Source organism: Paramacrobiotus metropolitanus, unplaced genomic scaffold, assembly GCF_019649055.1.
Source record: "Paramacrobiotus metropolitanus isolate TYO unplaced genomic scaffold, Prichtersi_v1.0 Parri_scaffold0000002, whole genome shotgun sequence".
Classification (NCBI taxonomy): domain Eukaryota; kingdom Metazoa; phylum Tardigrada; class Eutardigrada; order Parachela; family Macrobiotidae; genus Paramacrobiotus; species Paramacrobiotus metropolitanus.
In genome coordinates, this window is record NW_026570222.1 from 2,994,578 (window position 1) to 3,022,082 (window position 27,505).

General features: G+C 42.4%; 4 protein-coding genes across 8 annotated transcripts; 2 read left to right on the forward strand and 2 right to left on the reverse strand.

Moving 5' to 3' along the window:
* The first annotated feature begins 1,567 nt into the window (after positions 1 to 1,567).
* Positions 1,568 to 11,339, forward strand: LOC129585451 (early endosome antigen 1-like). 4 transcript variants are annotated; one of them, XM_055478137.1, is made up of 21 exons: positions 1,568 to 1,681; positions 1,768 to 1,959; positions 2,356 to 2,859; positions 3,166 to 3,587; positions 5,082 to 5,310; positions 5,582 to 5,998; positions 6,215 to 6,385; positions 6,458 to 7,402; positions 7,465 to 7,563; positions 7,636 to 7,834; positions 8,056 to 8,376; positions 8,433 to 8,604; positions 8,686 to 8,940; positions 9,014 to 9,200; positions 9,297 to 9,656; positions 9,722 to 9,905; positions 9,983 to 10,195; positions 10,260 to 10,343; positions 10,401 to 10,482; positions 10,599 to 10,784; positions 10,969 to 11,339. In XM_055478137.1, the coding sequence occupies exons 3-21, from the start codon at positions 2,395 to 2,397 to the stop codon at positions 11,012 to 11,014; spliced, it is 5,037 nt and encodes a 1,678-aa protein (XP_055334112.1). In that variant the 5' UTR covers positions 1,568 to 1,681; positions 1,768 to 1,959; positions 2,356 to 2,394; the 3' UTR covers positions 11,015 to 11,339. The 4 variants fall into 4 exon arrangements, with proteins under 4 accessions (XP_055334112.1, XP_055334102.1, XP_055334119.1 ...); XM_055478127.1 differs by having other exon boundaries at positions 1,604 to 1,959; XM_055478144.1 differs by having other exon boundaries at positions 1,604 to 1,959; positions 6,461 to 7,402.
* A 2-nt stretch (positions 11,340 to 11,341) lies between these two features.
* LOC129585473 (mediator of RNA polymerase II transcription subunit 7-like) lies at positions 11,342 to 12,491 on the reverse strand. The gene has a single exon (XM_055478165.1). The coding sequence runs from the start codon at positions 12,312 to 12,314 to the stop codon at positions 11,535 to 11,537; it is 780 nt and encodes a 259-aa protein (XP_055334140.1). The 5' UTR covers positions 12,315 to 12,491; the 3' UTR covers positions 11,342 to 11,534.
* A 1,123-nt stretch (positions 12,492 to 13,614) lies between these two features.
* On the forward strand, positions 13,615 to 26,154 carry LOC129589883 (eIF-2-alpha kinase activator GCN1-like). 2 transcript variants are annotated; one of them, XM_055484787.1, is made up of 37 exons: positions 13,615 to 13,809; positions 13,998 to 14,091; positions 14,249 to 14,347; positions 14,465 to 14,602; positions 14,692 to 14,760; positions 14,842 to 14,950; positions 15,014 to 15,088; positions 15,149 to 15,277; positions 15,497 to 15,640; positions 15,713 to 15,807; positions 15,908 to 15,980; positions 16,057 to 16,302; positions 16,387 to 16,462; positions 16,834 to 17,481; positions 17,650 to 18,068; positions 18,213 to 18,607; positions 18,688 to 18,768; positions 18,840 to 18,986; positions 19,057 to 19,187; positions 19,264 to 19,453; positions 19,612 to 20,052; positions 20,217 to 20,463; positions 20,516 to 20,637; positions 20,833 to 21,127; positions 21,245 to 21,673; positions 21,862 to 22,319; positions 22,429 to 22,644; positions 22,806 to 23,132; positions 23,265 to 23,535; positions 23,618 to 23,847; positions 23,952 to 24,062; positions 24,169 to 24,399; positions 24,465 to 24,658; positions 24,849 to 25,060; positions 25,192 to 25,337; positions 25,406 to 25,729; positions 25,852 to 26,154. In XM_055484787.1, the coding sequence occupies exons 1-37, from the start codon at positions 13,661 to 13,663 to the stop codon at positions 25,969 to 25,971; spliced, it is 7,881 nt and encodes a 2,626-aa protein (XP_055340762.1). In that variant the 5' UTR covers positions 13,615 to 13,660; the 3' UTR covers positions 25,972 to 26,154. The 2 variants fall into 2 exon arrangements, with proteins under 2 accessions (XP_055340762.1, XP_055340770.1); XM_055484795.1 differs by lacking the exon at positions 14,692 to 14,760.
* On the reverse strand, positions 26,068 to 27,258 carry LOC129589911 (uncharacterized). Its single transcript, XM_055484839.1, has one exon. The coding sequence runs from the start codon at positions 27,045 to 27,047 to the stop codon at positions 26,409 to 26,411; it is 639 nt and encodes a 212-aa protein (XP_055340814.1). The 5' UTR covers positions 27,048 to 27,258; the 3' UTR covers positions 26,068 to 26,408.
* Positions 27,259 to 27,505: the final 247 nt, after the last annotated feature.

Below are 27,505 nucleotides of genomic sequence, written 5' to 3' on the forward strand. Positions count from 1 at the left end.
TTTTTATGAAAATAAATAAGCATGCAAATGTTTTTAAAAATTTATGTGTCAGTACTATCTTTCGAATCCCCTAATAACGCAGCCCTATAGAGGCATTAAAATGCTATACAAATGCGGCATAAAATAAAACTACAGTACTTTTTTAGATGCAAGTTTGAAGAAAAGGAAATTTCTGTGGTATTGTACTGTGGTTGTAGGTTAAGACGTCAAACTTCCACTTGACATCTCGGAGCTATCATAAAATTGCTTATATATTCATTATAATCTGCTTGTCCGCCTCACAGTTTTGCCATCATCAAAATTTTCGATTTTGTACCCAGTAAGCAGTGCACTCAAAATTAAAAATTGTCGACACTTTTCTGCACTCGAAAACTTCGCAAATTAATGCGGTATAAAACAAAAAGGCAACCAGGAGGACACTACAAGATGTACTCTGTACATTTGCGAAAATGCCCATTATGAGCATTTGTATACCATATAAAGACTTTTATAGAAGTAGAATCTACTGTAACACCATGCCGTTTCTAAACATACGTAAAACACATTTCAACTGAGTACCATTCATAAAAAAAATCAAAAGGTCAATAAGCTTAGGAATCTCTACTTTTGTTAGTTGGAGACAGCACAAACTATTCAAAGTGAATTAAAATTAACGCTTCGTGCCTCATAATTATTATGATAATGGTCATATATTACATATATAACAACTCAGTGCGGCATTACTATTGTTTGTGAGAAACCAATAATCACTGTAATCAGCCGTATAGTACTTTGTACAATACATAATATAGCGGTATAACAATAACCTAAATACTTGTACCCGAGGTGTTTAAAAAATTGCACTGGCATAATGTTGCGCAGCTTGTAATAAATTATAAGTCTTAGACCAATGAGAGGAAATTGATTAAAAAATTAGTTAACTTCAATGATAGTACATCGATACTTGTACAATACTCGATATATCTAAGATATATGACTATAATATGTATCACGCTATGTACTGTATTCGAATAATAATATTATTAGCAGAAGTATCGTTTGGCACCGATCCTTCCACTTTCATTTGCTTTTTTTTAATACTGCTCTCCACATACTGTATAGCAATCTGCTGCATTTCAGTATTTGCTTAACCTGCATTCTACTTTAGTTGAGATGAACGAAAACAAATTCATTATCCAAGGAAAGAAATATTTTATTGTTTAATTTTATACTTTTGCCTCTTGCATGCAGCTGGTTAAAAATTTACAACGACAAGGGGTTATGCTCGTATGGTATGTAATAAATACGAATCTGTTCTCGTTGAGGTGGAACTTTCACAAATTTGTATTATGCCAAAGTTTTAATCCTTCAAAAATTTAAACCTGCAGAGTTGCAGAATTTTCGGTTTTCTTTCTCTATTTCTGTTTTCTGTTTGTGTCCACCTTTCGGCCGCCGGGCTCACATTATAGTAAATTTCCTCGGCCCTTACTCCTTTGTATGGTGCAGAATGCCGATCCTCTCACACAGCTGAGACAGAGTGGTGTTAGCGGTGTACACTCACTGTGCCCACATTGCACGCAGCTGAAACATAAAAGCGGACGTTGGATGCCTCGGTTCTTGGATCGCCATCGACCACAGTATTCGCATTTCTCAAAGATATGAAAAATTCATCAGATTCGATAGTTATTTACCTACTTACTCGGTATTCCCAAGTAAACAAATACGAGAAGAGCACGATCGCGGAAACTCTACGTTTTCTTGTTAACTTTGGAAATTTTATTTATTTAGAACTGTTAGCATCTGGGAATTCATCAATTTTGGTCCTCCGCTCGTGGATGATAATTATTATGTTGCTTTGCCTTTTGAATCATTGTTGATTGAATCCTGTTCTCTGGCACACTGCCTTCTGATTTCGATGGACTTTACTTTCCTTTCGTTTTTCTGGGAGTCCTCTGTTTAGTTCCTTTCGTAAATTTGGTGGTAAGGATTCAGACTGTAATCAGATTTTGTCTAATTTTTTCTGCCATATCGGCGGGTGTCTCGCAGTTTTTAAGTCTTCGTGAATAAATTGAAGACGATCTGTAATTGTTTTTTAGTTGTATTAACTGGGTTAGCTTCATTCTATGTAAAGTACGAGATGTAAAAATCATAAGCAGGTTGTTTCACTAGAAGTATTGGGACGGCATTTACAGTGTTTTACTAGTAAGTCTGTAAGTAGTTACACGTCTAAACCGATCTGACTCATGTGAGGATACATTTTACATCCTGAACAGTGCGACGCTAATACGGTCTGTAACTTGTGTGCTTATTGCCATCTGGCTTACTGGAAGTTGGTATTTTAATTTAGATCAAACATAATTACGTGGATTGTTTTAGGTTTTGGTGTCCCTTTCACTAATTTACCTGGATCTCTGCATGATAAACGCGATGGCCGACACTCCAAGCTCTCGCGGAAGCGGTGCATGCGTGCGAAAACCGAGTACAAAAATGTCTAAAATGGACGAATTTGATGTGTTGAAGCGTCGTCTAGTCGACAAGGAGCGGGAAGTCGAATCACTGAAAAAGACTGTCGATTCATACGAAACCAAAGCTGTGCAACATGTACAAGAGAGCGACAGCTTGAAAACTCAACTGAACGAACTGCGGAAAGAGCTCAGCGAATCCCGTTTGATAACGGAAAGCGTCTCGCACGTCACGACGAAAAATGTAAAGGTGGACATTGTCCGCAATTCTCCAGTTGCTTTGTATCGTGATCTAGCGTCAGATAACAGCGGTGAAGAGTCGTCTGACTGCGGGTTGATGGTCCAGAAACATGTAGCCGAAAAGGATCTGGATAGCATTCGTCATAAACAACTGGAATGGAGTTTTTCTGACAATGAGGTTTGTGGGTCACTCAAAGAAGATTTATTGACTCAGCGTAGTATAATTGCAAACTTACACTATTGTACTTTAACTTAGTACCACACTTTAAAATGGAAATAATTCGCCATTGGGAATACAACATTGTTAGTAGGCAAGCTTTCTTATGGTCAGATATACAGTATATCTGTTTTGCTCTCTATCCCCATTCGTGCGGCAGCTACTCTAGTTCAAAAGAAGAAAGCCTAAAATTAAGAAATTTTTAAATCGTGGCAGGAATGTTGGCTTAAGATTAATTGTGTCTTATTGATATCTTTTCTTTGGTAGCAAATGGAAATGTCGGATGCCGATCTGCGAACGAGCCTCTTGGAAAGAATACTGGATATGGCCCAAAACTCTGAGTCGTTCCGGATACAGTTGATAGAAAATATGGAGATCTTGTTGCGTGCAAAAGAGCTTTCAGTTAGTGATCCAGAGGATAAGAAAGCGCTGCAGAATTCAATAGCGAAGGCAAGAGACAAGCGGCATTCCCTGAAAAAGAGCTTGGAGTCGGGATTTGATGACCTTGACGAACGTGTGAATACTTGTTTTGCTGGCCTTGCTGAGTTCGAAGCCTTTCGAAAATTCTTTAACGATGAATTGGAGGAAATTAAACGAGTCTATGATGTTGCAAATCCACAGACCCCTGCACAGTTGACACCTTTGGCTGCCTCGTCGCCAGTGAAAAATATTTCACGGAGCGCTTTACGGTGAGTTTTTTTTACCGAGACATTGTATTCTTAATTTCTGTAAGATGTGGTTGTGAAGAAGTATCCATAAAGTATAATGTGTAGTAACCTAAGTTTGGTTAGATCTTGGAACTGTGAGGCGGGATGGATGTGAACACCCCAAAACTGTTCTGTTTAATTGTAATTAGTGTAGACAATGTGAACACTAACAAGTAAGCAGTATCATTTGTTGACGATGAGTGTTTCTAGACTGTAGCAGGACAGTGTTTTTACATCACATAATGGTCCTGCATTAGCGAAAGTGGTTGTTTTTACTAGCTTTGTGGAAATCATAATATGCCGTACGGTATACCGGGTTGCAGTAGAAATTGTTTTTTCTACTGATTACTTTCGCTTCGCACACTGACGCCCAGTTTCTCTTTGACCATCGTGCTGGTACTGCTGGACTGGGAACCGGCAAATCGTAACTGGCTATGGGCGCCCTCACTTCCGGAATTTAAAGTGGTTATTACTTGTTAGCATCATTGGCCGACAAAACCGTCGGGTCGGGCGTTGTTAGCGGTACGTAGGTCGTACATTATTAAAACTGTGCAGTAGGAGCCTGGGCGGTGGCATGTGCAAGTTATGGTTAAGTTTTATATGCTCTGACTTCCTCTATCAGCTGTTTTCCGAAAAACCTACTGTATAATTCTGAAATTTTAACTGGATGCAGCGTTATGAATGCGTTTTTTCTTCCTGGGTGACATTGGCCAGTACCGGCCACTGTGCGGCATTTACTTGAGTTTTCCAGTTTTAAAATGTGGTGCCGCCCTTCGTAGCCGGTGATAGGCTCACTTCGCTGCGCAAGTAATTATCATGGATGACGTAACGGTCTGTCGCCGTTGCGGATTCGATTTAATTATTTTGGCAGACATCATAATCGTGGCAGAAAAAAGATTCTTGAAAATCGAATTATACAATTTTTAAGTTTTTAGTTGAAATTTTAATTTTAGAAAGTATAGTACCATTGTTATGATTTCTGTAAGGATGAAAATTATCATGAAACACGCTCTGCGATTTGAAACCTCAGCGTGCTGGTTGCGAGACTAACTTGGACTTTGCACTGTCCATTCTTACAGCGCTTCTGCAATGGTACGACTATCGAACTTGTTTGGGTTTCCCGATACTGCTGATTAAATGCTTTTGCTGGAGGTACGCGTCACTGATCTGGGATAAAAAACTGTTATCTCATTTCGTCTCGCTGTGAATGACCGTTAACTTTTTTTGAGTGCCTTCTGTCTTTTGCGGTGGCGAAAAGAGCAGTTTCTACTTGATTCTGAATGTTAACGTACGGGTATCTGGCATTTTTTAAGTATGCTGCCCAAAATCCATCGATTGTGAGCTTGGATCTGTTGAAAACTTATTAGGGTTCTCGGTTTTGAATTGAAAGTTGGGACTTTCTCTGCATTTGTGAAAGGCATCAACGGTGTATTTGTGCTCGGCGATCTGGGTTCGCTAAACGGGCTTTGTTTGCAGTTTGTCTCATGGTTTCTCACGTAACCGCGACTCGGCTCGTGCCACTGTCAGATTTGACGATAAAGCTGGGTTAAATCATTCTCGATTTTCATCCGGCTCTGCTCTTGGAGAAAGTCCTCAAGTTGATTGCAAAGATTGTGCACGATATCGCGCACTCCTTCGGTCCTTTCGCACGACTCAAGAAGCCGATAAGCAGAAGCAGCAAGAACAACTTCGAACTATCGAAAAGGTAAGTTCGTGGCGCTTTGGGCAGTCTTTTAGCTTTCCTAAAATTTTAAAAGAGTTACGATTTATTGGAATCTTGACTTTAGTATTTGGCCTGTATGCGAGCTTCTTTACGCACTGGGTGCACTACGAAATTATGCTTACTTAGTTACAGTACTTATACTTACGTACTTCGATAGTCGTTGATTTTTGTGGGAAACCATTTGGGTAACATCGTGTATCTGTATGGTAAAATTGGAATTGTCTGGTGCTAGAGAAGATGTGTATTTTTCCAGTTATCCTGCGTCATAACTAACGCTAAGCGCATTCCACGACGCCAGTCCCAGACACTGTCCAGTTTATCGAAGTCTGTCTTCAAACCGCACGCAAAGATGGACGAACCTGACCGGTGTGAAGTGGACTTGGCAACTCGACGACTTAATTTTGATGGAAGTCCTGCGTTTACCGCCGATCTGGAAATTCCTGTTGCGGATCGAAGCGATTGCGGTGATTTTTCTAAAGGGAATAAGTTGTTTTTGGGCGTGCCAGATCTGATCGACGAATTCCGAGCGTCTGAAACAGTTTCATTTATTCTGGACAAATCAAAAGAGTTCGGCGAGCAAACGGATTTAGAAACTGCCATAGAAAAGGACTTGAAAGTAGAAAATACTATGCTGAAGAACAAGATTTCTGCGTTGGAATATTCCCTTGAGGTAAGCTTTTTGTTTGATATACAGTGACCAAAAACAGTACTAAAATCGAAGCTGCCAAAGATGACAATTTATATAGTTACTGCGTTGGTCGTATAGATGCTGCCAAAGATGACACTTTATATAGTTACTGCGTTACTGTTCAGTTTAATGTGAAACCAGTTGCTTTTGGTGGTCAGTTTGCTTATGCATGACGATGAAGATTGATCGCTTTTTCAGAAAGCTCAAAAGTCGGGCGTTTCGGAAAATGCGAGTCCATACCACGGGAAAATTACGGAGACTGCAAAATTGGAGAGATCTCTGGATGAGGCTAACAGGGAATTGAAAAAACTCCGTGAAGAAAACAAAAAACTCCTTTGTGCCGGTGAAGAGATGAACAGCACATGCGAGGTACTTGTTACGTTCTTTTAATGACTTGTGTAAACTACTCTGATGCTTATAGTTTCCGATTAATTTTTACAGCAGCTGCAGGAGGAAATCGAAAAACTGAAATCTCTGGAGTCCGTCAACACAACGACGGACATGTCGTATGTCCAGTCGTCCATGGTTTTACCTCCGGACTATCAAACCGGCATACCGTATCCTGTGCTTTTGGAAGAATTCCGCAAGCTTGAGAGCGATTTCAACGAAACAGCTAGAATTGCCGAAAGCTTGCTGAGTGAGAAAAAGACATTGGAGTTTCAACATGAAGCTTCAGAGAGCGCGAAGAATGCTTTGCAACAAGAAAATGCTACTTTACACAAGGAACGTTATCGATTGACGCAAGAAATCACACAGTTGAAAGCATTTCCTCGGCAAAACCCGGACGTCGTGGAACAGCATAATGACAAAGTGCTCAAGTTGGAACGGCAACTGGAAATTGCGGAACGTGTTCGCCGCCAGTTGCAGGAGGAAGTTGAGAAGTTAACAGCCGAACGCAACGAGGCTCATAGGTTAATTAAAGAGCATCTACAGTTACGAGAGCAGGCGCTGAAAGATATCGCCACAACCGCTGCACTGCGCACCCGGTTCGATGAAGAACGACAGGATCTGCTCAACGAAATCGAAAGTGAGCATTCGATTGTTGTGCATCTCCGGAGTGAGTTGGAGCGGCTGGGTACTGCGCTGCAGATCGCAGAGAAAGAAAAAGAGTTCGTTCAGACTTCACTGCGAAAACAGCAAGAAGAAAAGCAAGAAAGCTACCACGTGCCAGTTGTGGATGTGCGCAATTCCGAGTGGGAACGAGACCTTTTTGATCTCGAGAAGAAAAACAGCGATCTAAAACGGGATTGCAAAGCGCTAAAAGAAGCCGGAATCCAGCTTACGCGGGAAAACCTGTATCTTCAAAAAGAGTTGGAAAGACACAAGGTTACAGAACAACAGCATGGCATTGCCCTGGAAGAATGTGCAGCATTACGGCTAGCGCTGGTGAGTTTTTGCTTTCGTTTATTGGACTGATTGGTGACTGGATAATGTTTTTGTAACTGCAGAATGCGAAGGACAAAGAGTTAAATAATTATATGGCTGAAATCCAAGACCAGAAGTTCTTGCTTCAGGAAGCCCAGACGTCATTTGATAAGGAAAATAAGGTATATAAACGGTTTTTTATTGTGTAATTCGGACTTCCTTTCTTTAAAGCGTCTCAGAACCTTTCCTTACAGGGTGTGTTTTCTAAATTCCTGGCTCCATTCAAAAAACCGCATGCTACACAATCTAAAAGGCTTCCTCGACGCAGTCAAACCCTTACGATTTCCGATGATTTTGGTGGGAAAGCGCCGCTACGCGAGCAAGCTCAAGCGCAGCAAAAAATGCTAGCAATGCGCACAACCTCAAAAATTCAAAAATCCTCGGTTGTCAGTAGTAAGTGATCTGCGGTATTTCAGTCTACTGACCACTGAGTAATGGTGCTGTCTCTTTGGAAAACTGCTAGCTGTCATTTCTTTAGCATTGGATTGGTTGGGCAGTATGACTAACTTTCTCAGCGAACATGCTTTTGTAACTTCTCCGTGGATTAGAAGTTTAGCACTACTCTTCTCTCAAGTCTTTTTTTGCTTTCTCGACATAAACCAATAACTTTTCAGGTGTTAAAGCTGGCACCCTTCCGGTTAAAAGTAGTTCGATTGTGAAGACTGAGGTGGCTCATCACCATACGAAGCCGAATGTCACCCTACCATCAACGAGTGTGATTAAGCTCCAGACTCCCTCTCCCAGACTGAACTCAGCGAATAAAGGTCCATCAAAGGCGGCACTTAGCAAACCAGCCAGTGCTGTATCTATTCGCGAGCCTTTTGTTGCTCCGGGACACCCACATACTATGAAGATCTTCATGAATTTCCGCGCGCAGAAGTGCAACATTTGCCTAGGAAATATACCCTACTTCAGTCACGCGGAAAAATGCACTGGTACCCACTTCGTTCATGCTGCTTTTTTTTAATTTGTTTAATGGCTTTTCTTCTAGAATGCAAACATGTTTACCATATCCGTTGCGCTAAGGAAATCAAAGGACCCGCATGTGCGGCAGCCGAAATTTTGGCCGAAGAAGAACGGAAAGGGCGTCCTAGCTTGCAAAGTGCTGGTTTGGATGAAACGGACCTTGTGCCGGACGTGGAGGGTTATTTGCTGTTAAAAAGGTACTTATAAGAAGTGGAAGCCCCCATTTAATAGTTACTTTAAGGAAACGTAGAAGTATAACGTCGATTGTTGGGTTCTAGAAGGGGCGAGAGCGATTTTTCGAAGATCTATGCCGAATTGGTGAAGGACACGCTTTGCATATACGAGCGGAAACCGGCAGATACGGGAGATTATACGCCGGTCTTGGAAAGAATTGATCTTAATGAAAACCGGCGACAAGCGGAGATAACATGCCATCGAACAGTACCCGAAACAGAAGTTGGTTTACCGCAGTATGATGCAGTGCATTGCTTTGCCATCGAAGTTAAATTTGCCAAGTCAGCCGTGGAGCCATTGTACGTTTACTTACCTGTATAATAATGTTTACAACATGTATATGAATATATCACGACAATAAAATGGTTGCAGGAAATATTATTTCCAAACACGGGGTATTGTTGAGAAACACAATTGGACAGCCACTGTCCAGGCAGTCTTGACAGAAAACGAAGTGGAAACAGTGGAAGCGACGTCCAAACATTTTCGCGTCAAGAATTTGCTGTCTTATCAAATGGATATGGTGGTGGTGTCTTCCTGCTTATTTTACGACCAAGGAGTAAGAAATTTGATGATCTTTTTACAAATGTACTTCAGTGAAAGGCAACCGCGTGATTTGGAAGAATGCTCGTTTACAGAGTTTTATTACTTTTAGCGAATGCTTGTCGGAACGGATAAGGGGTTGTTTGTCATGGCTTCTGAAGGCGGGGTCATGGGTGGTCTTGTGCCGGTTGAGGGATATGATGGATTGCCGATTTACCAACTTTCCATCCACGAAGCGACCAAGGAGATACTGGTCTTGGCCGGAGAAAATCAGACGCTTTATCGAGGGGATTTATATTCATTGTTGAAATGGACTTGCTCAGAAGTACCACTTCTGTCAAGGCAGCTCTTCTCCGCTGAAACCCACGGATGTCATCTCATGGAGTCGTTCGAACAGTATCTGGCTGTAGCGCATAATGGGCGGGTTACTGTCTACGAATATAAAAATCGCAACACATGCCGGTCGCTGATCGTAAGCGAAAGGTTTACTAGGAGGCAATTTCGGCTGTATATTTTATGCTTATGTTTTGTTTCTAGACTGTTCGAGGAGCGGATATTTTAGAGGAAGGAGTATCAGCAATGGATAACGAGCATCCTGCGCGATCTTTGAATTTTATCAAATCGCGTAACAAGCTGCAGCTTATAATTGGGTTAACCGATTTTTGGTGCTGTGATGTTGTGGATTTCAAGCGCGACGTTCCAGGACTTACCGCTCGCAAAGGTTGCTCGACTGAGTCTGTCTGCAGTACCCGTAAAGGTTTAGCAAAAATGTGTTACGGAAGATTTGAAATCTTGCAGGACAAAGCAGCGTTGTAGTGAAACCATTCTTGCGGCCGCTGGTTCGCAACTCCACTACGCAGTATTGCTATTTTATGGACAAAGGGCGCGTGCAGGATGATCTGTTGGAAGGATTCAACTCGTGCTACACTATGGGCTTCTTCCCGATACCCAGTGCTGCTGAGCACAAGAAAAATTCGCCAGCAGAGCGTGTTTATCTATTGTGCTTTTATGGTTCGTGAAGTTGTACGACTTTGTACTTAACTTGATGGCCTATACGCAGATCGTTTGTTTGTAGATGGATGGTTGTTTGTTAATGGAAACGGTGTTCCCACCGGATCAGAGCATATTGGCTGGAAGGGACAAACACCCCGCCTCATACGTAAGTCAGTAGACAGCAAATGCAGTTGCACGGAATCAGAAACTGAATTTTTCATAGATTATGAATATCCATATGTGTATGTCCTGCACACTTATTCCATCCAAGTGCGGCGCATTGTGGATGGTGGCACCGGTTACAGGTGAGACTTTTTGCATTAACGATGGTTTTGCATGCCATGATGGCTACCCTACATTACTGCGTTTACATCTCGTTGACAGTAGGAGAATTTCATGTAATTAAGCTACCGCTTTTTAGTCTTTCTCCGCCTTTCTTCTATAAACTGGACGATCCGTGGGTCGTTGGAGATTCGTTGTCACACTGCGTAGTTATGGTTTCTAAGTCAAAAGATGCTCGCAGTGAGCGAATGAATATTCAGCAACTGGATGTTGATATTACCGAGGATGATGTGGAACAGCGTCGCCGTATGCCGACGGTTGATAAGTACGCTTGTAACTTTTTTTAAAGTTTTTTATTTAATATGCCGCGAATGATCTTGCGCTGGTTTCGTTAAACACTGACGGTTAGATGCATTTAAGCACGGTCGCACTGAAATAATTTACAGTGTGCTGTGTTCTTTTTCTCTTTCGGTTTTCACCGTGATCTCACTGATCTTCTATTGTTTTAGCGATACGGAGAGTACGTTTTCTGCCGCCTTTACGGACCCTTTGTGAAGCTTCGTTTACGGTGTGGCCTTACCTGACCCGTTTTTTGTAATTTTTCTCATTTATGCTAGCTCACGGAAATCTTGTGGTTCTGTAAATTATCGTAATTGCTATCTTGCTGTATGCATCGTTCCTTACTTCCTGAGTACGTACAATTTTCACTTTTCTCAAGTTTCCACCTTTTAGACCACAGCGCTGTTTTGATAGTTTGTTGGATGCTTAGTGAATTTGTTATCAAAAATTTCAGCACTACTGCACTTCTGATTATGATCTGCTGAAACTTGTACGTCATTCGTTCTTCTCGAATAAACCGAAATAAATTTTATCGTAGTTGCTTCGAATCTGACCGCCTTAAAATGTATCAACACCATCTGGTATAACCTAAAGCTGTCAAAAAAAGGGAATAAATGTCGAATTAGGACTGCATAAAAGAGCAAACAGATCTGTATCAAAAAATGCCACGCTAGGACGCTACTTCAAGTGATGCTTACAAGTTACAATTTCATTTTTATTATCAACACGCACGAAGTTAAGCGGACTGCACTGGATCAATAAAGCCATTCTCTTCGGCGCTCTGTAAAGCAGTGAGATCTTGTCGAATACTTCGGACTTCTCGTTGTACGTCATCCAGTGATTTCTGCGTCGATTCGGTCTTGTCAAACACCAAAGATTCACCATTTTCAGATGGTCCATTGGTCGCAGCATCACTGTCCACATTCAAAACTGTAAGCACTTCATCCATTTTGTCCAGAAGAACAGAAGCTTGCTTCAAATTTCGATCCTTCTGGAAAGTCAGCAGTTCAACAAAGCTTTCTTCAGCCTGTGGCTGTCGGTACTGGTTCACCGTGTGATGAAAATTGATGAAAACCGTTTGAAGTTCTTCGAAAGCTTCGGTTCTCACGGGCGAATACGGGTTCTTTACAACGCAGTCTAACAGTTCGATAAATTTCGCAACCGCCGACCATAGGAGACGTCTGAGCAGAATCTTGCGGTTAGTTATCCCGATTCCTAATTGTTGAATATTCTGCTGCTCCAGATCCCGTAGTACATGATCGGTGCGAGTAACGGGTATGCCAAAAATATCGAAAGACTCGTCACCAGGAACCGGAGGAGGAGAGGGAAATCGCGTGGAATTTGCAGATTTATTCGGCTGATCGGTTCCTGTATCCGTCACGGGATAGTTCAATGCTAATACGTCGTCACTGAAATGGGTGGAAAAGTAATCGAGCGAAGGAACGGGAAAAATGCTCACTTGATCACAAAGCAAGTCTTCACGAACGCCACTCTCCGTGTCACCCGTCTGCGTCATGTCAAACTGAGCTTGGAGTGTTAAATGACCAATCGGAGCTTTGTTCAAAAGTTTCGATTTGGGAAACACTAAGCAAGGCGAGCAAACGACGACTTCACGCTACAAAAGTACTAAAAAAACACGGAAAAACAGACAAAATAAAAATACCCTCGTATCATTACAAAGGCAAAGCGGAAGGTATCGATTCTGCTATCGCACTCTGCCGGTTTAAAACATTTTTACCAGCCGCCCAGTGGTACCGGATACCACGACGGCAGTATGTGGCAAAGCCGCCAAAGCGCACTTAAGGTTAGGGGTACAGATCCCGCAAAATGTAGCTTCGTCACCCTGTTCTCGCCGGAGTCACAGTACCTACTAAAGTACTAATTTTTGGTTTTTGGATACGTGACAGTTTCCGTCTACTTTTGATTATCATATTTTGTAACAAAATCAGTTCGGCGTTGTTGTTTTGGAATCGAAGTATTTAGTTTTTACTAGTTCCTACTCTAGCGACTTCAGAGTACGACTAACAAGTGGATGCCTGTTCTGCAACCACAGGGTTGTAGCTGTGTGGCTGTGCCAGCTGATTGGTGATCAGATCCCATCGTTCTCGAACTTCGGCAGATGCTGGCAAGAAACACATCTAAACGATTTTGAAAGATGTCGGCATCGCAGGAGGATGATTCTAGGCCTGGAACACCAAGAGATAAGGCTGTTATTAGTAGTGAAGTATGCGAGTTTCGTGTGATCTTGGATCTGTTCGTGCCACCAATTCCTCTTAAAATTAATAGTAAGAGTAGTTCATTAAAATCGTTTTGCCTTTTGGTTTATTAGTTCCAGGAAGCTTTGAAGCGGTTTATGAAACATGGAACCACCGCTAGCTGGAAGGAGCGACGTAACAGTCTGAATCAAGCGGCGTTCTGACTGGCTAGTATTTACTAGTAAGTAGTACGTAATTACTACCATGGTACCTACTATAGTGTCACTTCATGCAGACACAGTTGCAAACTGTATTTTCGGCAGTATACGATTAAGTACTGATCTCTACTGGCATAAAATCCGAAGCAAATCGTTGTGATCGCCGTTGTAATTGGTACTATGTTGTAAATAATGAGCGCCGTGATTCAGTTAATTTAGTTAATATTTGTTATAAATATAGAGTTGTATTAATTTTTACAATACATACGTGCACACAGTACATGGTTTTGCATTGCGTTATTAGCTTTGCTTATCACTTAATTCAGATCTCATTTAGGTTACGGAAAGTTACATTCGCGTTTACAAGAAAGCGTCTTTGATAAATAAAAGCATGCTTAGGTATTGCCAATGATCCGCTGCAATCACTGCTGCAAAATATCGCACTATGCATGCCGCGCTACATCGGTGACCGGAAATCGGTGATATTGCTGGATGATTTTGCCAATCGAATTTTGGAAAAGGCATCGCCGGAGAATTATGGACATTTTGTCGCTATCGTGTCTGGAATAGCAAATTGTGTGGCTTTTTCTGCATCGACGTAAGATGTTCAACTGAGAGCTGCCGATAATAATTTCGACAGTTGTACCGATATTATTTACACACACTGATATGATGAAGCTAGTTTACGTTGAATCTAATCTTACGTATTGAGTTTTTGCTGATCTTGATGTCATGTGAGGAAGACTCGTATGATTAATGAATTTAAATTGCTTGATGCTTTTCTAGGGCTTATTCCCGGAAACTTGCTAGGCAAGCGTTGCGACTTAGTGTTGCCTTGTATTCGAAGATATCCCCGAAAAGTGAGGAAGGAAAGACCTTGGTACGTGCACTTTTGATTTTGCGAATGCGCCAATTATTTCAGCATCGGTTTTTCTGAAACTGGGATTTACTGCATTAGTTGATGCTTGATCTGATGCCATTAAACCAGTAAATAAATTTATCAGTGTCTTTGTTGGACTAATGTGTTCTTTTTTCAGATGCATGTCCTGGCGAAGCTGTTATTTTGCATCCTCGCTTCTGGTCGACGTGCGGACGAAAGGCAGATTGGCAGAATTCTTGATCCGATTTTCAAACAGGTACGATGATAGAATAATGCGTGAGACGTAAACTTGTGAACAGTTTACAATAAACTTGTCACAGTGCAGAATTTTTACTGTTCCAATTTTCGAGTAAGTATTTAGTCCGGAATTTAGGGTGATGCATTTTTTGCCTGTGTTGCCGAACTGCTTGCCAAGGAAGATGCTTCAGTTTACATGATCGGTTTGGTTAACGCAATGGTTTTATACACCGAAACCAGGAGATCGGATTACTTAGCGGACGATTCTGTTTTTGTAAGTATGACCATTTAACTGATGGTGAGCTTTCTGTAAGACAATTCACACTACATTACACCTTTCCGTTTTCTGTTGCATGGTTTTAGACGCCGGTTATAAAATATATTGTCAGAATGCTATTTAACATGAAAGTGCCCAATATGCCACAGTTTGTGGTAAGTTCCTTCGAATTTTGTGAATGAGTTGCTGGGTTCATGATCTTTAGCTACCGGTATGTATTTCGCATACCTTTGTAGGATCTGTGCGAACGACCTTTGCGATACATTACGACCGAACAATTCAAAGAAAGCATTTTACCTGCATTGACAAAAGCATTGCTTCGCAATCCCGAAAGTGCACTCCCTGGTATGAATCTGACGTTTTACCGAAATTCTTAGTGAGAAATATTGTTATTATTTATATTTGTAGCTGTTGTGAAGATTTTAAGAAGCTTGAAAATTGATTTGAGCCCGTTTTGTTTGGAAATTGGGAAACATTTAACAGGTAAGTTTTTGTACTACTTAGTGATCTGAGTCCAGCACGGATTGTGCCGTTTGTTTCCAGTTCAGCTGCATTCTAAAGTGGATGAATCGCGTCGGCTTAGCGCAGAAGCTTGTAAATGTCTAGCTCAGAAATGCCAGAATTCCGGACATGCAGTGGAACTCCTTCGTCACGTTTTTGCTGTGTTGAATGGTAAGGAAAATGTGCATTTGAATTTCTGTTGTATTCGCGTCGAAGTACATGTTTTGTAATTAGCAAATAACGTCCATATAACTCGACCTGTATCAACCGCGTATAACGCGACCTGTATCGTCTTTTTTTGTATAAGTTAATTATGATTCATCGGTAGATTAATAAGTTAACTGTGATTGATTAATCGGTAGACTTCATGTAGAAAGCCATTTTACTTAGGTTCGGAAGGAAAAATTACTGTGGCAAATGAGCGGATTGATTTATTGACTGGCATTGGAAATTTAAGCTACCAACCTGAAAAAGATCTCTCGAGTCAGGCGGAGCCGATCACGACTCTTTTTTTATCTTTTGTGGGCAGCGAAGGTGAGGTTTCGTTTTCTTTTCTTACCGGTGTTTCGCTTATTGGTGTTTTCTATTTATTCCCTAAATTTGTAGCTCAAGAAGCAATTAGCTTACATGCTCTTTCCGCCTTTCGTTTGTGGATACGGAAATTCAATTCCGTCCCTGCAAATCTCGTTAGCGCGGTTAAGGTGAAGTAGTTCGAAGATTGCAAGTCGTGGCACAAGTGTATTATGTGCACACACATGTATTGATTAGCCCGCTTTGTATATTTTAGTGTTTCTTTGACAGAATTTGCAAGCTCAAAAGGCCACGACAATCCGATCTGCGTTATTAACATGCTTGTCCCTTTTTCCAGATTTATGTATGATTGATTGAACTTGGTTCTGCATGCGCACCATTCTTTACAGTGTTCACGAAACCTTGCTGGTATTTTTCAGCGCAATCGGAACGTCAGTTGTCGGAAATTATTCCAGTTCTTACGAAGACCGTGGATGCAGCAGTAGCAAAACCTTCCGACATAGCGATGTGTTTAGAAGCGTTGCCGGCGCTGAGTTGCCTTCTTTCCATTTATCAAAGTGGCAGTTTCACCGATCAGAAACGACAGAATATTTGGAACGCAATAACTGATGCGAAAAAGGAAATTTTAATTTCCGATAGATTTTTGAATGCTTTATCGGAAGCAAGTGAGTATGACATCGTTCTTTTCATTGATATATCGTGGATCAGTGTTGTGTTGTGTATTAACAACTAACCGATATTATTTTCAGCATCTACCTCTTATATCCAGTTAGTCGAGAAGCTGTTATTGCTTAACTACGATAAACTGAAACCGGAAACAATCAGGTGAGCTTGTTGCAGGTGTAAAGGGTGATAATGTGACTGTTTATCGTAGTTTATCATTGTGAGTATTTTTAATTTGTTACTCGACCGTTCCAGTTAATTTTTAGCCGTGTTTTGTCTTGCGTTGGGCAGTTCGGGCTAGGGATGTTTGCTTCTAGTCTTAGTTCAACTACTGTCCATTTGATACATCATACATGTTTGCTATCGGTTTTTGACGGGTACTTGCTTTTGTGGTCACAGAACACTGAAAAGCTACCGAATTTTTTCATTTCAGCTTATGATTTCGTTATTAGCGACTAAATTGAATGTGTTATGTGTAAAGTTAAACCTGTAAATTTATGTAAAGTATGGAAATTGCCTTTTTGACATTTCAGGGCCTATCTCTATGCATACGCCTATGTTCTTGTAAGAAATCACCATGAAATACGCAAACAAGGCTTAGATAGCTGGAAACGAATTATGCAGCTGCATAGTGACAAACAGCTTTCCGAAGAATTAGTGCGTGGTGTGGGAACTGCGTTATCGAAACTGCGATTATCTCAGAATCCAGCGGACGGCGATGGTGCAGAAGAAAGTCATTTCGCAAAACACGCCGTACACATCTTAACTTCCATCACCGAATTGTTTGTCGAGCTCAAATGCACGCCAGCCGCGAAAGGACGACTGATTCTGGAAATGCTGTTGGTTACTCAAGAACCTGGTATCCGATCCCTGAATCCTAACCTATGGATTGATCTGTTACGCCGATTTCATGATGACAATATCTTTCCGGATAAATTGTTTGCTGATAACATTGCCCAAATTTTTCAACTGCTACTAACGGAACATGGCCTTCCGGATGAAGCAGTGGAAAATGCTGTAAAAACGCTGGTTGGTTTTCCCACATCGGTGACCGTTGAGAAAATATTGTCAGGAATTAGAGCGTCACTACAAAATTCAGAGTTTGCCGCAGTATCCGTTGATGATTTTATGGTATTCAAGACCCCAGCAGGAGTTCTCTACGATAAATCAGTGCTTGAGACGTAAGTATTATTTTGTCAGTTTACAAAGCGAAATTTGTTATACACGGTTTTTGGTGACATTGCGTTAGTGGTACTGCTGTTTTTTGCGCAGTTGTTTAGTGACTCGTGGCTATCATTTAATTCATAAAAATGCCGGTTTAGTGTAAAAATTTCTGTGGTTCTGTATAGGGCTGCAGGTAGTGATGGTGGAAAAGGAAACGTAAAACGGGAAAGCAAGGCGTATTCATTCAAAGAGCAAATGGCAGAAATGGAGCTGCGCAAGGAACTAGAAGCCAAAAGAAAGGCTGAATCGGGCGGCAAAGAGGCTCCACTAAACGCTAAACAAAAAGAGGCCATGACGAAGCAACTCGCTAAGGAAAATACAATTCGGCTGACCGTCCAAGCCGTTTATGCTAAAGTTCAGCGTATTTTTCTCATTTTGGATTCAATGATTAAGGGGAATCCTGAATATATGCGAGTTTTCAAGAGTCAGTTGATTGATGTGGTTAGCCCGTTACTTCACATCCCGCTTCTGGCACAGTCGGCTTGCAATACCTGGATGTTACTGAGCAAGTGTGCCGATGATCCACTGCGGAGGAATGGACTTTGTATGTAGAAATCACCCTAAGGAATCTTTTGTAATTTGATTCAGATTATATTATTTGGTAATTTGGCTTACGATACATTTACCGTTTGTGCTCTTTGCGTGGTTTAATATCGTGTGAGACAACCTTACAATTTCTGCTTTGCAGCCATTGCCTTAGCCATTACCAGTCTTCGTGTTTTGGAGCCGGTATGCCCGTTGCCGCCCCAGTTAACACAGGAAAATTTGACAGCAGCCATTTCTCGCATCGTCCATGGTTTGTTCTTGTTGTGCAGCGAAGAAGCGGAAAATGGTGCACACAATGAAACCAGCGAACTGAATTCACAGCCACGGATCACTGTGCCGGACGGATGCTTTGCTTTCCCTTTGTTGCGGATTGTTCTCAACGAGGATCATGCGAAAAAGCTCGGATTGAAGGAACCAGTGCTTTTGGAAGCATTTAAAATTATCAGCAAAGTCCTGGAAGTTTCGTCCTCCAAGGCGGATGAATCAATCACCAACAACTACAGCAACGACGACATGGCCGGATTGGAAATGAACGAGGTATAGCACCGCTGTGAAATACCGTCACTTACTACAGTAAATGGTTTCTTTATCTTCGTTCGATATCTTTTTACATGAAGGACAATCCCGCGTTTCTACCACTGTCGGATATTCTGCGGACTGTAGCTGCAGCCGGCGAAAGTACTACTGGTTTGTTCGATGTGAGTTTCTCGTTTCTCGCCATTGCATTGACCGGTGTAGGGTCAGTCTTTTTATGCGTATGTTTTTCTAGCACGATATTGGTACAGCGGTGCAGAATTTTGCAAAAGCCGTGAAGAAAGCGGTGGATTCCGGTGAGCAGTTACAGCCAGACATCGTCCAACAGCTATTGCACATCTTGCTGATACCGAAACCGTTTTTTCGCATTGCCTCACTGCAGGTTAGTGCTTTTACTTTCTCGAGCAGGTGGCGGTAAAATGTGCTGAACCTTGAGCCATTTTGACTTTTAGGCATTGATGGTGCTGGGCGATCATTTGGAGCCCTTTGTAAAAGATTCCGCTGTGCGTCAGTTGACGATGAGGAGATTGTTTGTGGCGGCACATGACTGTGAAGACCCGAAAGTTGTGGAATTTGCACGAGAGTAATTTATAATGGCGGAGTGCTTGTGCGAATGCCCGCTGATGCAACATTTCTTAATATTCTGATGCCCTTTGTAGGCTGTTCCAAGATCTGCGTCTGACCCCTAACGAACAGTTGGTGGAAGATTGTTTGGACGATGTGACATTTGGCCAAGAGTTTGTGCGTAACTCAAGTTCTGCTGCTCTGGGTGTTTTGTTGTCCCAGTTCCCCGACAAAGCGGAATACGTCTTGGATCAACTCATTCAGCGCTATAACAAAAATGCAGAAGTAAGACTTTCTTTTTATACGCGTGCTGTATTGTCTAAACATGGTTTGCACTTATTAAACGTGTGTAACAGCTCGGGTATTCCAGATCAGTTTTTATCAGCGTCAATAATAACATAGGATGCCTTGTTGATTGTCTGAAGTGGCCTGTTTTGTTTTAGATCTGCAAAGTGAAGTTAGACAAATTCGGTCGTGCGTTACTAGACAGTCAGCCTGATCAGTGGCCGGCGAGGCGTGGCATTGCATCAGCTTTAACGGCCGTGGCTCCTTATTTGAACAAGCAGGAAATGCTCGAGCGACTAATGGACTTCATGCTCCAGAATCCTTGTGCACTAAAAGACGAAAAAGCCCCAGTGCGAAGTGATATGCTGGAACTGGGCGTTACAGTGGTGGAACTTCACGGAGAGCAGTATGTTGGTTTGCTACTAGAAAAGTTCGAAGAATGTTTGGCCAAAGCTCCCAAAACCGGCGAATATGACATCGTTCGGCAAAATGCTATTGTTATCATGGGAAGCTTAGCCAAGCACTTAGATAAAACACACCCGAAAATACGACCCATTGTGCATCAGCTGGTCGCGGCATTGTCCACACCCAGCGAAGAGGTAAATTCGAATGTTTAGTTTGAGCGATGGAGGTTTTTTCATCAGTCGATGGTTGAGTAATTGCGTTGTAACTAGTGCGAAGTTGTTTTCTCTGCGTGCAGCAATGCCAGTTCTGGTATAAAGTTATATGTGTTCTAAAATTTTAATTTCTGATCATATCGCAGGTCCAGAAAGCTGTAGGGCGCTGCATTGCACCACTCGTTCATGTTATTGAAGATGATATCCGATCGGTGATCCCGAACTTACTTCATGTCCTGTACGAATCGGAGAGTTATGCTCATCGACGCGGGGCAGCCTACGGATTAGCCGGCGTCTTCCAGGGCTTGGGAATTATGTCGCTGAAGGATTTCGATATTATGCTAACAATCATGAATGGCTTGCAAGAAAAGAAAAATGCTCAGCGACGCGAAAGTTAGTCATTTCGCCGCCGAAATTTTCTTATTATTAAACTGTTGATTTCTAGGTTCCCTGCTTGCTGTGGCTATGCTGTCACTGGGGCTTGGAAGAGTATTTGAACCCTTCGTTCTGCAAGTAGTGCCATACATTCTCCAGTCTATTGGCGATCCGAACATTCATGTTAGACAGGTACTGCGATTGATGTAGAACAATTCTACGGCACAAGATAATTTGAACTTTTAGTTAGTCTACTTTTCAGCATGAGAAAAATGATTTGTTTCCGTTTTGAAATTAACTCTGAAATATTCCTATAAGAATTTAAAGTTTAGTCGCTTCATGGTTGTGACTTTTCTCGTCAGTTACACAAAGTTTTTAATTTTCTAGGCTGCGGACGAAGCGTCTAAAGTGGTGATGAGCCAGCTGACTGGACCAGGTGTCAAGTTAATTCTTCCTGCCCTCCTAAAAGGCTTGGAAGAAGAGGCTTGGCGAGCAAAAGCGGCCTCAATAGAAATGTTAGGCGATATGGCTTTCTGTGCTCCCCGTCAGCTGTCCACGAGCTTGCCCATGGTTGTGCCGAAGTTAATCGAAGCATTTGGTGATTCCCACACCAAGGTCCAAGAAAGTGCTGTTAACGCTTTAAAGAAAATAGCTTCCGTTATTAAGAACCCTGAAGTCATCGGTAAGGGAGTTGTAATTTATGTGGTTCGCATTTGCTATTGGAGCGCTGGTATAGCAATACTTAGCGTTGGAGCATTACTTATATGGAGCTCCGTAAATCTTTGGTGTTTTGTTTTAGGTTTGGTGCCAGGTATTCTGATCGCCTTACAAGATCCCGCCAAGAAAACCACATCCTGCTTAAAGACCATTCTGCAGACCCAGTTTATCCATGTAGTAGATGCTGCGTCGCTGGCGCTGCTGATGCCGGTCGTTCGTCGCGCTATATACGACCGGGGTAGTGAAAACCGAAAATTATCCGCTCAAATAATGGCGAGTCTGTACAGTTTGGCTGACCAGAAAGATTTGCTACCGTATTTGGATGGAATCCTACCAGGGTTAAAGAACTGCCTGCTGGATCCAGCTCCAGAAGTGAGGTTATGTGCTGCCAAAGCGTTGGCGGCCTTGGTGAAAGGCACTGGAGAGACTGGATTTGATCAACTAAAGGAATGGCTGTTTATGAAGCTGGTTTCGGAAAACAATTCCGTGGATCGGTCGGGCGCAGCTCAAGGTAAACTCCTGCTTTTTTTCTTCGACACATGTTATTAGCCGTTTACAAAGTAGCTTTTTCTGAATTCAAATACGTGGATTTCTTTAATAGTTACAAACGAACTCTAAATTCTAGCAATACAGTGTCTATGACATCGATTCTATGACTTTCCTCAACTGCGCTGAAATGAATTGTGCCGTTTCTTACAGGTTTGGCTGAATCGCTGGGTGTCCTTGGTCTGCATAAACTCCAGGAAGTCCTTCCGCAGTTTCTTAAGTACGTGCTGGACGAACGGACCCCGTCGCACGTTCGTGATGGTTATTTATTGGTGTTTGTGTACTTACCGGTGGTGTTCGGACAAGACTTTTCGCCATTTATCAGTGATGTTATTCCGGCTATTCTTTTGGGGCTGGCTGATGATACCGAATATGTGCGTGAAACAGCTTTATTATGTGGCCAGCGCATTGTGAATTATTTTGCCGATTCGGCAATCGAGCTGTTGCTTCCGCAACTGGAAGAGGGTATGTTCGATGAAAACTGGCGGATCCGTTACGCATCAGTTCAGTTACTGGGAGATTTATTGTACAAAATCGCCGGAGCCAGTGGCAAGCACACTACGACTGGATTGGAGGAGGATGAGAACTTTGGCACAGAACAGTCACATTCGGTAAAGTTGTTTTATTTTGTTTACGTTTAGGTTTGATTGTCTTGGCTTACGACTGCTTCGCGAACCGCTTGTTTTTGAAATCGCCTGAATCATTCATAATTATTTTCAGCTTATTTTACAAAGACTTGGAGAGACGCATCGCAATCGCGTGTTGGCCGGTCTCTATATTTGTCGTTCAGACAACGCCTTGGTTGTTCGTCAGGCCGCTCTTCATGTGTGGAAAGTTATTGTTACCAATACTCCCAAAACGTTGCGGGAAATTTTATCAGAATTGTTTGAAATCCTTCTTGATGCCCTGGCTAGCGATAATGAAGAGCGCCGTCAGGTATGGCTGCCGCATATTATGAACAAATTTTGATATATTATAATGTATTAATGGTGTTAATGTTAATTTATTGCTATTTCGGTTAATTTTGTATTCTTTTTCCGGTAATTTGAAATGTGTAAGCCGAGAATATTTCTAGATTAAAACGTTTTGCTCGACAGGTTGCTGCAAAAACTCTAGGAGAGCTGGTGCGGAAGCTGGGTGAGCGTATTTTGCCCGAAGTTATTCCCATTCTTCAAGCGGGATTGGATTCGGAAGCAGACGAGCACCGTGAAGGCGTTTGTGTTGGCTTGATGGAGATTATTTCTTCCTCGAACAAAGAAACCGTTATTATGTACTGTGATATCCTGGAGCCGACACTGAGTAAGGCACTTTTGGATCCTAGCGGTGGTGTTCGACGAGCCGCAGCCGACGCTTTTTGCATGCTGGACAACGTCGTCGGACACAAGATTCTGGACGATATCCTCCCTGTGTTGTTTGATAAAGTGGTATGTACGAACGCTATGCACCAGCATGATGGTTAATTAATATTGTGTTTTTTAAGTTCAGTGCGGTTTTAGTAAACGGAGCCAGAAAAATAATACAGATGAATAAATCAAATCAACTACGATTCCTTGTAGACGGATCCTGTAGAAGGAGACCGTGCGCTGGATGGTCTGCAGCAGATTATGCAACGGCGCAGTAGAGTGGTATTGCCTTACCTGATTCCCCGTCTGACTACTCCGCCCATAAACACCAAAACTTTGGCCTTGCTAACAGCAGTAGCCGGAGAAGCGTTGAGTAAACATTTGGGCAAAGTGCTGCCGTCGCTGCTCAACAGTTTGGAGAATAAAATGGGAACGCCTGAACAAGAGGAGGAGCTAGGCTACTGCCGTAGTGTGGTTCTGTCCGGTACGAATCACTTTGCTATAATGTTTTTCGTTATATGACGGTAGAAGATCATCAGCAACAACTGGTCGTCTGGATTTTTCAGTGGAAGACGAAACGGGTGTTGCCACTCTCGTTGAGTCGCTGATGCATGGAGCGCAAAATGAGAAGACAAGAATGGCGGCGGTTACTTTGCTGGATGTGTTCTTCGCTAACACAAAAGTGGATGTGCGGGCTTTCTTCGGGACGTCCATTCGGCCCTTGATGCGCCTGTATATGTTCGATGACCCGATTTTGGTAAAGAAGGTCGCGTCCGTTATTGGAACGTTGATAAAGGCAAGCATTGTGATGAATCAGTCTTTAATTGCCCATGTTCTAGTTGGACTGTGGAAACTGTGTGATGTTAATAAACATTACTTCTATTTCATATTGCGTTATAGAAAACTCCTACCGATGTCATCTACGAAAACGTTTCGTCGCTTCGCACTGCCATACGAGCGGTGCACATGGAGTTGAGAGTGCCATCTATTCCAGGTTTATGCCTCCCGGAGGTAAGATTTTGTTAATCGTCCCATTTTGATAAGCTTTATCATGCGGATAACCTCCAAGTTTATTTATTGTCGCGAACAAAACTGAACTGCTGTGTATTTCATATAGGGAGCCGCCGTTTTTATACCCTTATTGCGGGATGCTTTGCTGAGCGCCAGCGCTGACGAGAAGGAAGTGGTTGGCCAGACTATTGGTGATTTGGTGCGACTTTCTAGTCAGAATGGTCTGAAATCATCCGTCGTGACAATCACTGGGCCCATTATCCGTATTCTCGGTGACCGTTATTCGTCTAGTGTGAGAACAGTTTTGCTGGATAGCTTGAACGCGTTGATTGAAAAGGTACAATAATTTCCGGAGAAGCTGTTTTTGAATTATTTTGAATCATTGTGCTGTTGATTAAACAGTGTTCCCTCTTGATCAAACCTTTTGTACCTCAAATCCAAACCACAGTGTCCAGAGCCCTGTCCGATCCGATACGTTCGGTGAGAGTAAAAGCCGGCATTGTGGCGTCTAATATTGCTCCGATGCACCCGCGGCTGGATACACTAGCGAACGATCTCCTGGAAGTGGCCAGAAATAATGCTGATCTTGGAACAAAGTACGTTATCCTATCGTTCCAATGCATAACGAAAGGTTTTCCTTTTTAATAAATCGTTTCGTCGAAAGTTGCTTGGTTAGTATCTGATTATTTTGGGTTTGTTTCAAATCTACGTAATTGATCATCTTTTTGTTTGAGGATTTTGTGTGCATAGCATGTTCTAATTGCGCTTGTAATCTCGTAATTGCAGAGAAACCACTCTTCGGTCACTTCGCATGATCTTAGCGAATGCCGGTAGCAAACTTTCTCCACAGTACCGGTCAGACGTTGTGGCAGTTGTGACGCGTTATTTGGATGCCGACGACAACGATTTAAAAAATGCTGCGTCTGGTGTTTTGGGTGCATTGTGCCGGTTTGCCGTGGATGACGAACTTGCTTCGCTGCTGAAGAATAATATTTTTGGTGAGTTGGTTGGTGAGGGTATGCTTCGTAAGAAAAGGATGTAGCGGCGTCTGATATTTTTCGCACCGTCGGTTCCTGTGAAGAAGTTCTGTAAGCGCTGATTAGATAATGCAATTCTCTTCCTGCTGCAGATGTTTCGAGCAGTGAATGGACCCTTCAGCACGGTCACTGCCTGGCTTTGGGTGCCGCCTTGAGAGAAGCGGGAGAAAAACTGCTGTCTCCGCAGTATGCTGACACAACTATGGATATCATTCTAAAACACCAAACCAGCGATAGAGTATGTGAAGATGTTTTTGCGTGTATTGATGTTATTAATTTATTATGGTGATTGCTCTGCTGTCGCAGGTCCCAATAGCAATTACCAGTATGCGATGCATGGGTCTTTATTTGCTGCACCAGCGAAAAAATAATCAACCGCTGAATAAAAAGTTACTGATTACTTTGGCCAAAAGTTTGAATCATCCGGCTATTGAAGTTAAGCAGCTCGTCGCTCACATCTGCAGCCATTTAGCGCTGGTTTGCGAACAACCTCTGGACATCTCAGAACTGAAAATTCTCGTTCCTCAGTTGGTTAATGGAACCAAGGAGAAAAATACTGCTGTACGTTACGATAGTGAGATGGCTTTGGCGGATGTTCTGGCGCTGCGCAAAGATGAAACCTTGTTTGAGGTTGGTAAAGAAGTTAATTTTAAACATTTTTGAAGTTGGTAATACATATTTGTATTCTAATAATAAGTTTTCTTTCATTTCGAGTACGAGGACCTTCATTATGCGAAGTTGTATTTTTGTAGAATGTCAAGGCTGCAATGGATGTTGGCGCTCGCGATTCACTTCAGAATGCTAGAAAAAGTCTTAGTAAATCCGTTATGCAGAGTGCAACCAAACTGGAAGAGTTGGATGAGACCTTTTAATTGTGGGGTTTTGAGTGATTAGAAATTTTATAAATTTTTGTGCTTTTTGAAAGTTCAGTGATGCTGCGCAGGAGTTGTACTTTCGGTAACCAACACTTCAGAGTAACTTTTTGTGTTTTTCACCCATTGACCCCTGTTTTCGAAGTAAAATTGCAAGAAAATTAAAAGTTAGGAAACCAATAACCATTATCCGTCAAATTGAAAGAAATCGGATACTGCAAATCCTGGCTTACGCAGAATCATGTACATGTACTGAAGTTGTATCATGAACATCCCGAAACGAAAACTGCGATAAAAATGTCAATAAAACACTCAGCATAAGAGGCACAAAAATCATAAAAAGCGAAGAATACTTCTAATAATCCCTACACCGATGGCTGAAATCTGAATTCGCCCCTTTAGCTGCACACATTTCTGGAACGGCACCGAAGTTGCATTTAGAATTTGTTTTTCGGTCCTTTGGCGGCATCTTCCGCTGCCGTTTCTCCGGTCGGCTGCGGCCCAAACTGATCTGCCTGACCCGGGAAATAGCGATATCCAGCGCCGTATCCCCGAGTGTCGCCACGCCAGGACTCCCACGGGTTGCGAGCCCATGGATGCGTTTCGGCCCCGGCCACGATCATATACGGCGGCAGACGAACACCGGCCTCGTTCAGCTTCCGAGCGGTCTCACCGATCGGAGTGTTCAACTTGGCCAATTTTTCCTGGCAGCCACCGAAACGCGTATACAGATACCGACCCAAAACATTGCCCAACAAGGCGGCCGCGGTCACCTTGAAGAAGGATCCAAAGCGCGGGTTGGAGCGCAAGTAACCACCCTTGACGGCCAAATGGGTTGCCAGACCAGCTACAGCAGCCGACGGCATAGCGTACTTCCAGTTGGCATCAGTGCGGCACTCCTGGATGGTCTTGATCTCCTCCACAGTCAGTCCGTACAGTCCGGGGCCGTGGTCGTGATATCGAAAATGATCACACGGACGTTGATTGTTAGCGTACGCGTATGGATTTTGCCCGTACTGTTGCTGCTGCGAATCACTGCGCCCCAACGGCGGGGCAGGTTCCTTTAGGGACGCCATTGAAAAATAGAAAATGCTCAGAAAAATGCGAAAATGCTGAATTCGGTAAAGTAATCAGAACTCTGTTCACAGATTTAATTTATACTTATCAGAAGAACGATTTGCAACAGTTAGAATTTTACGAAAATGACGTTAGGCGGAGTAGACGCTGCATCATCTCGTTGCATCAGACACAGGGGCGGTATCCGTTTCGGAGACAGACTCAGCTGTAAAAATCAAAACAAACATCGCTCGCCAATCATCGTTCATTTATTAATTTCATTATCATTTATCATCGAGACAGCTTTTTAGTGCAGCAGCTGATTATCATTTATGCTTTGTTACTGTAAGTCAACACATTTCCAATTGTCGATTGAAATTTATCTTAGATATGGTTGGACTAAGTGATTCCATTCTCATATCTTGATTGTTTTGGACTTGTTGACTCGGGATATTGTACAAATGCGAAACGAAGATTC

What these genes read in the sequence shown, in the direction of transcription:
- LOC129585473 (XM_055478165.1), bottom strand. Translation starts at nt 12,314, where the DNA reads ATGACGCAGACGGGTGACACGGAGAGTGGCGTTCGTGAAGACTTGCTT.
- LOC129589883 (XM_055484787.1), top strand. Translation starts at nt 13,661, where the DNA reads ATGCCGCGCTACATCGGTGACCGGAAATCGGTGATATTGCTGGATGAT. An exon ending in CGAACATTCATGTTAGACAG is followed by an intron (nt 20,638 to 20,832) that starts GTACTGCGATTG and finishes TTAATTTTCTAG; the next exon opens with GCTGCGGACGAAGCGTCTAA. An exon ending in AAGATGAAACCTTGTTTGAG is followed by an intron (nt 25,730 to 25,851) that starts GTTGGTAAAGAA and finishes GTATTTTTGTAG; the next exon opens with AATGTCAAGGCTGCAATGGA.
- LOC129589911 (XM_055484839.1), bottom strand. Translation starts at nt 27,047, where the DNA reads ATGGCGTCCCTAAAGGAACCTGCCCCGCCGTTGGGGCGCAGTGATTCG.
- LOC129585451 (XM_055478137.1), top strand. Translation starts at nt 2,395, where the DNA reads ATGATAAACGCGATGGCCGACACTCCAAGCTCTCGCGGAAGCGGTGCA. An exon ending in CAGCATTACGGCTAGCGCTG is followed by an intron (nt 7,403 to 7,464) that starts GTGAGTTTTTGC and finishes TTGTAACTGCAG; the next exon opens with AATGCGAAGGACAAAGAGTT. An exon ending in CGTATGCCGACGGTTGATAA is followed by an intron (nt 10,785 to 10,968) that starts GTACGCTTGTAA and finishes CTATTGTTTTAG; the next exon opens with CGATACGGAGAGTACGTTTT.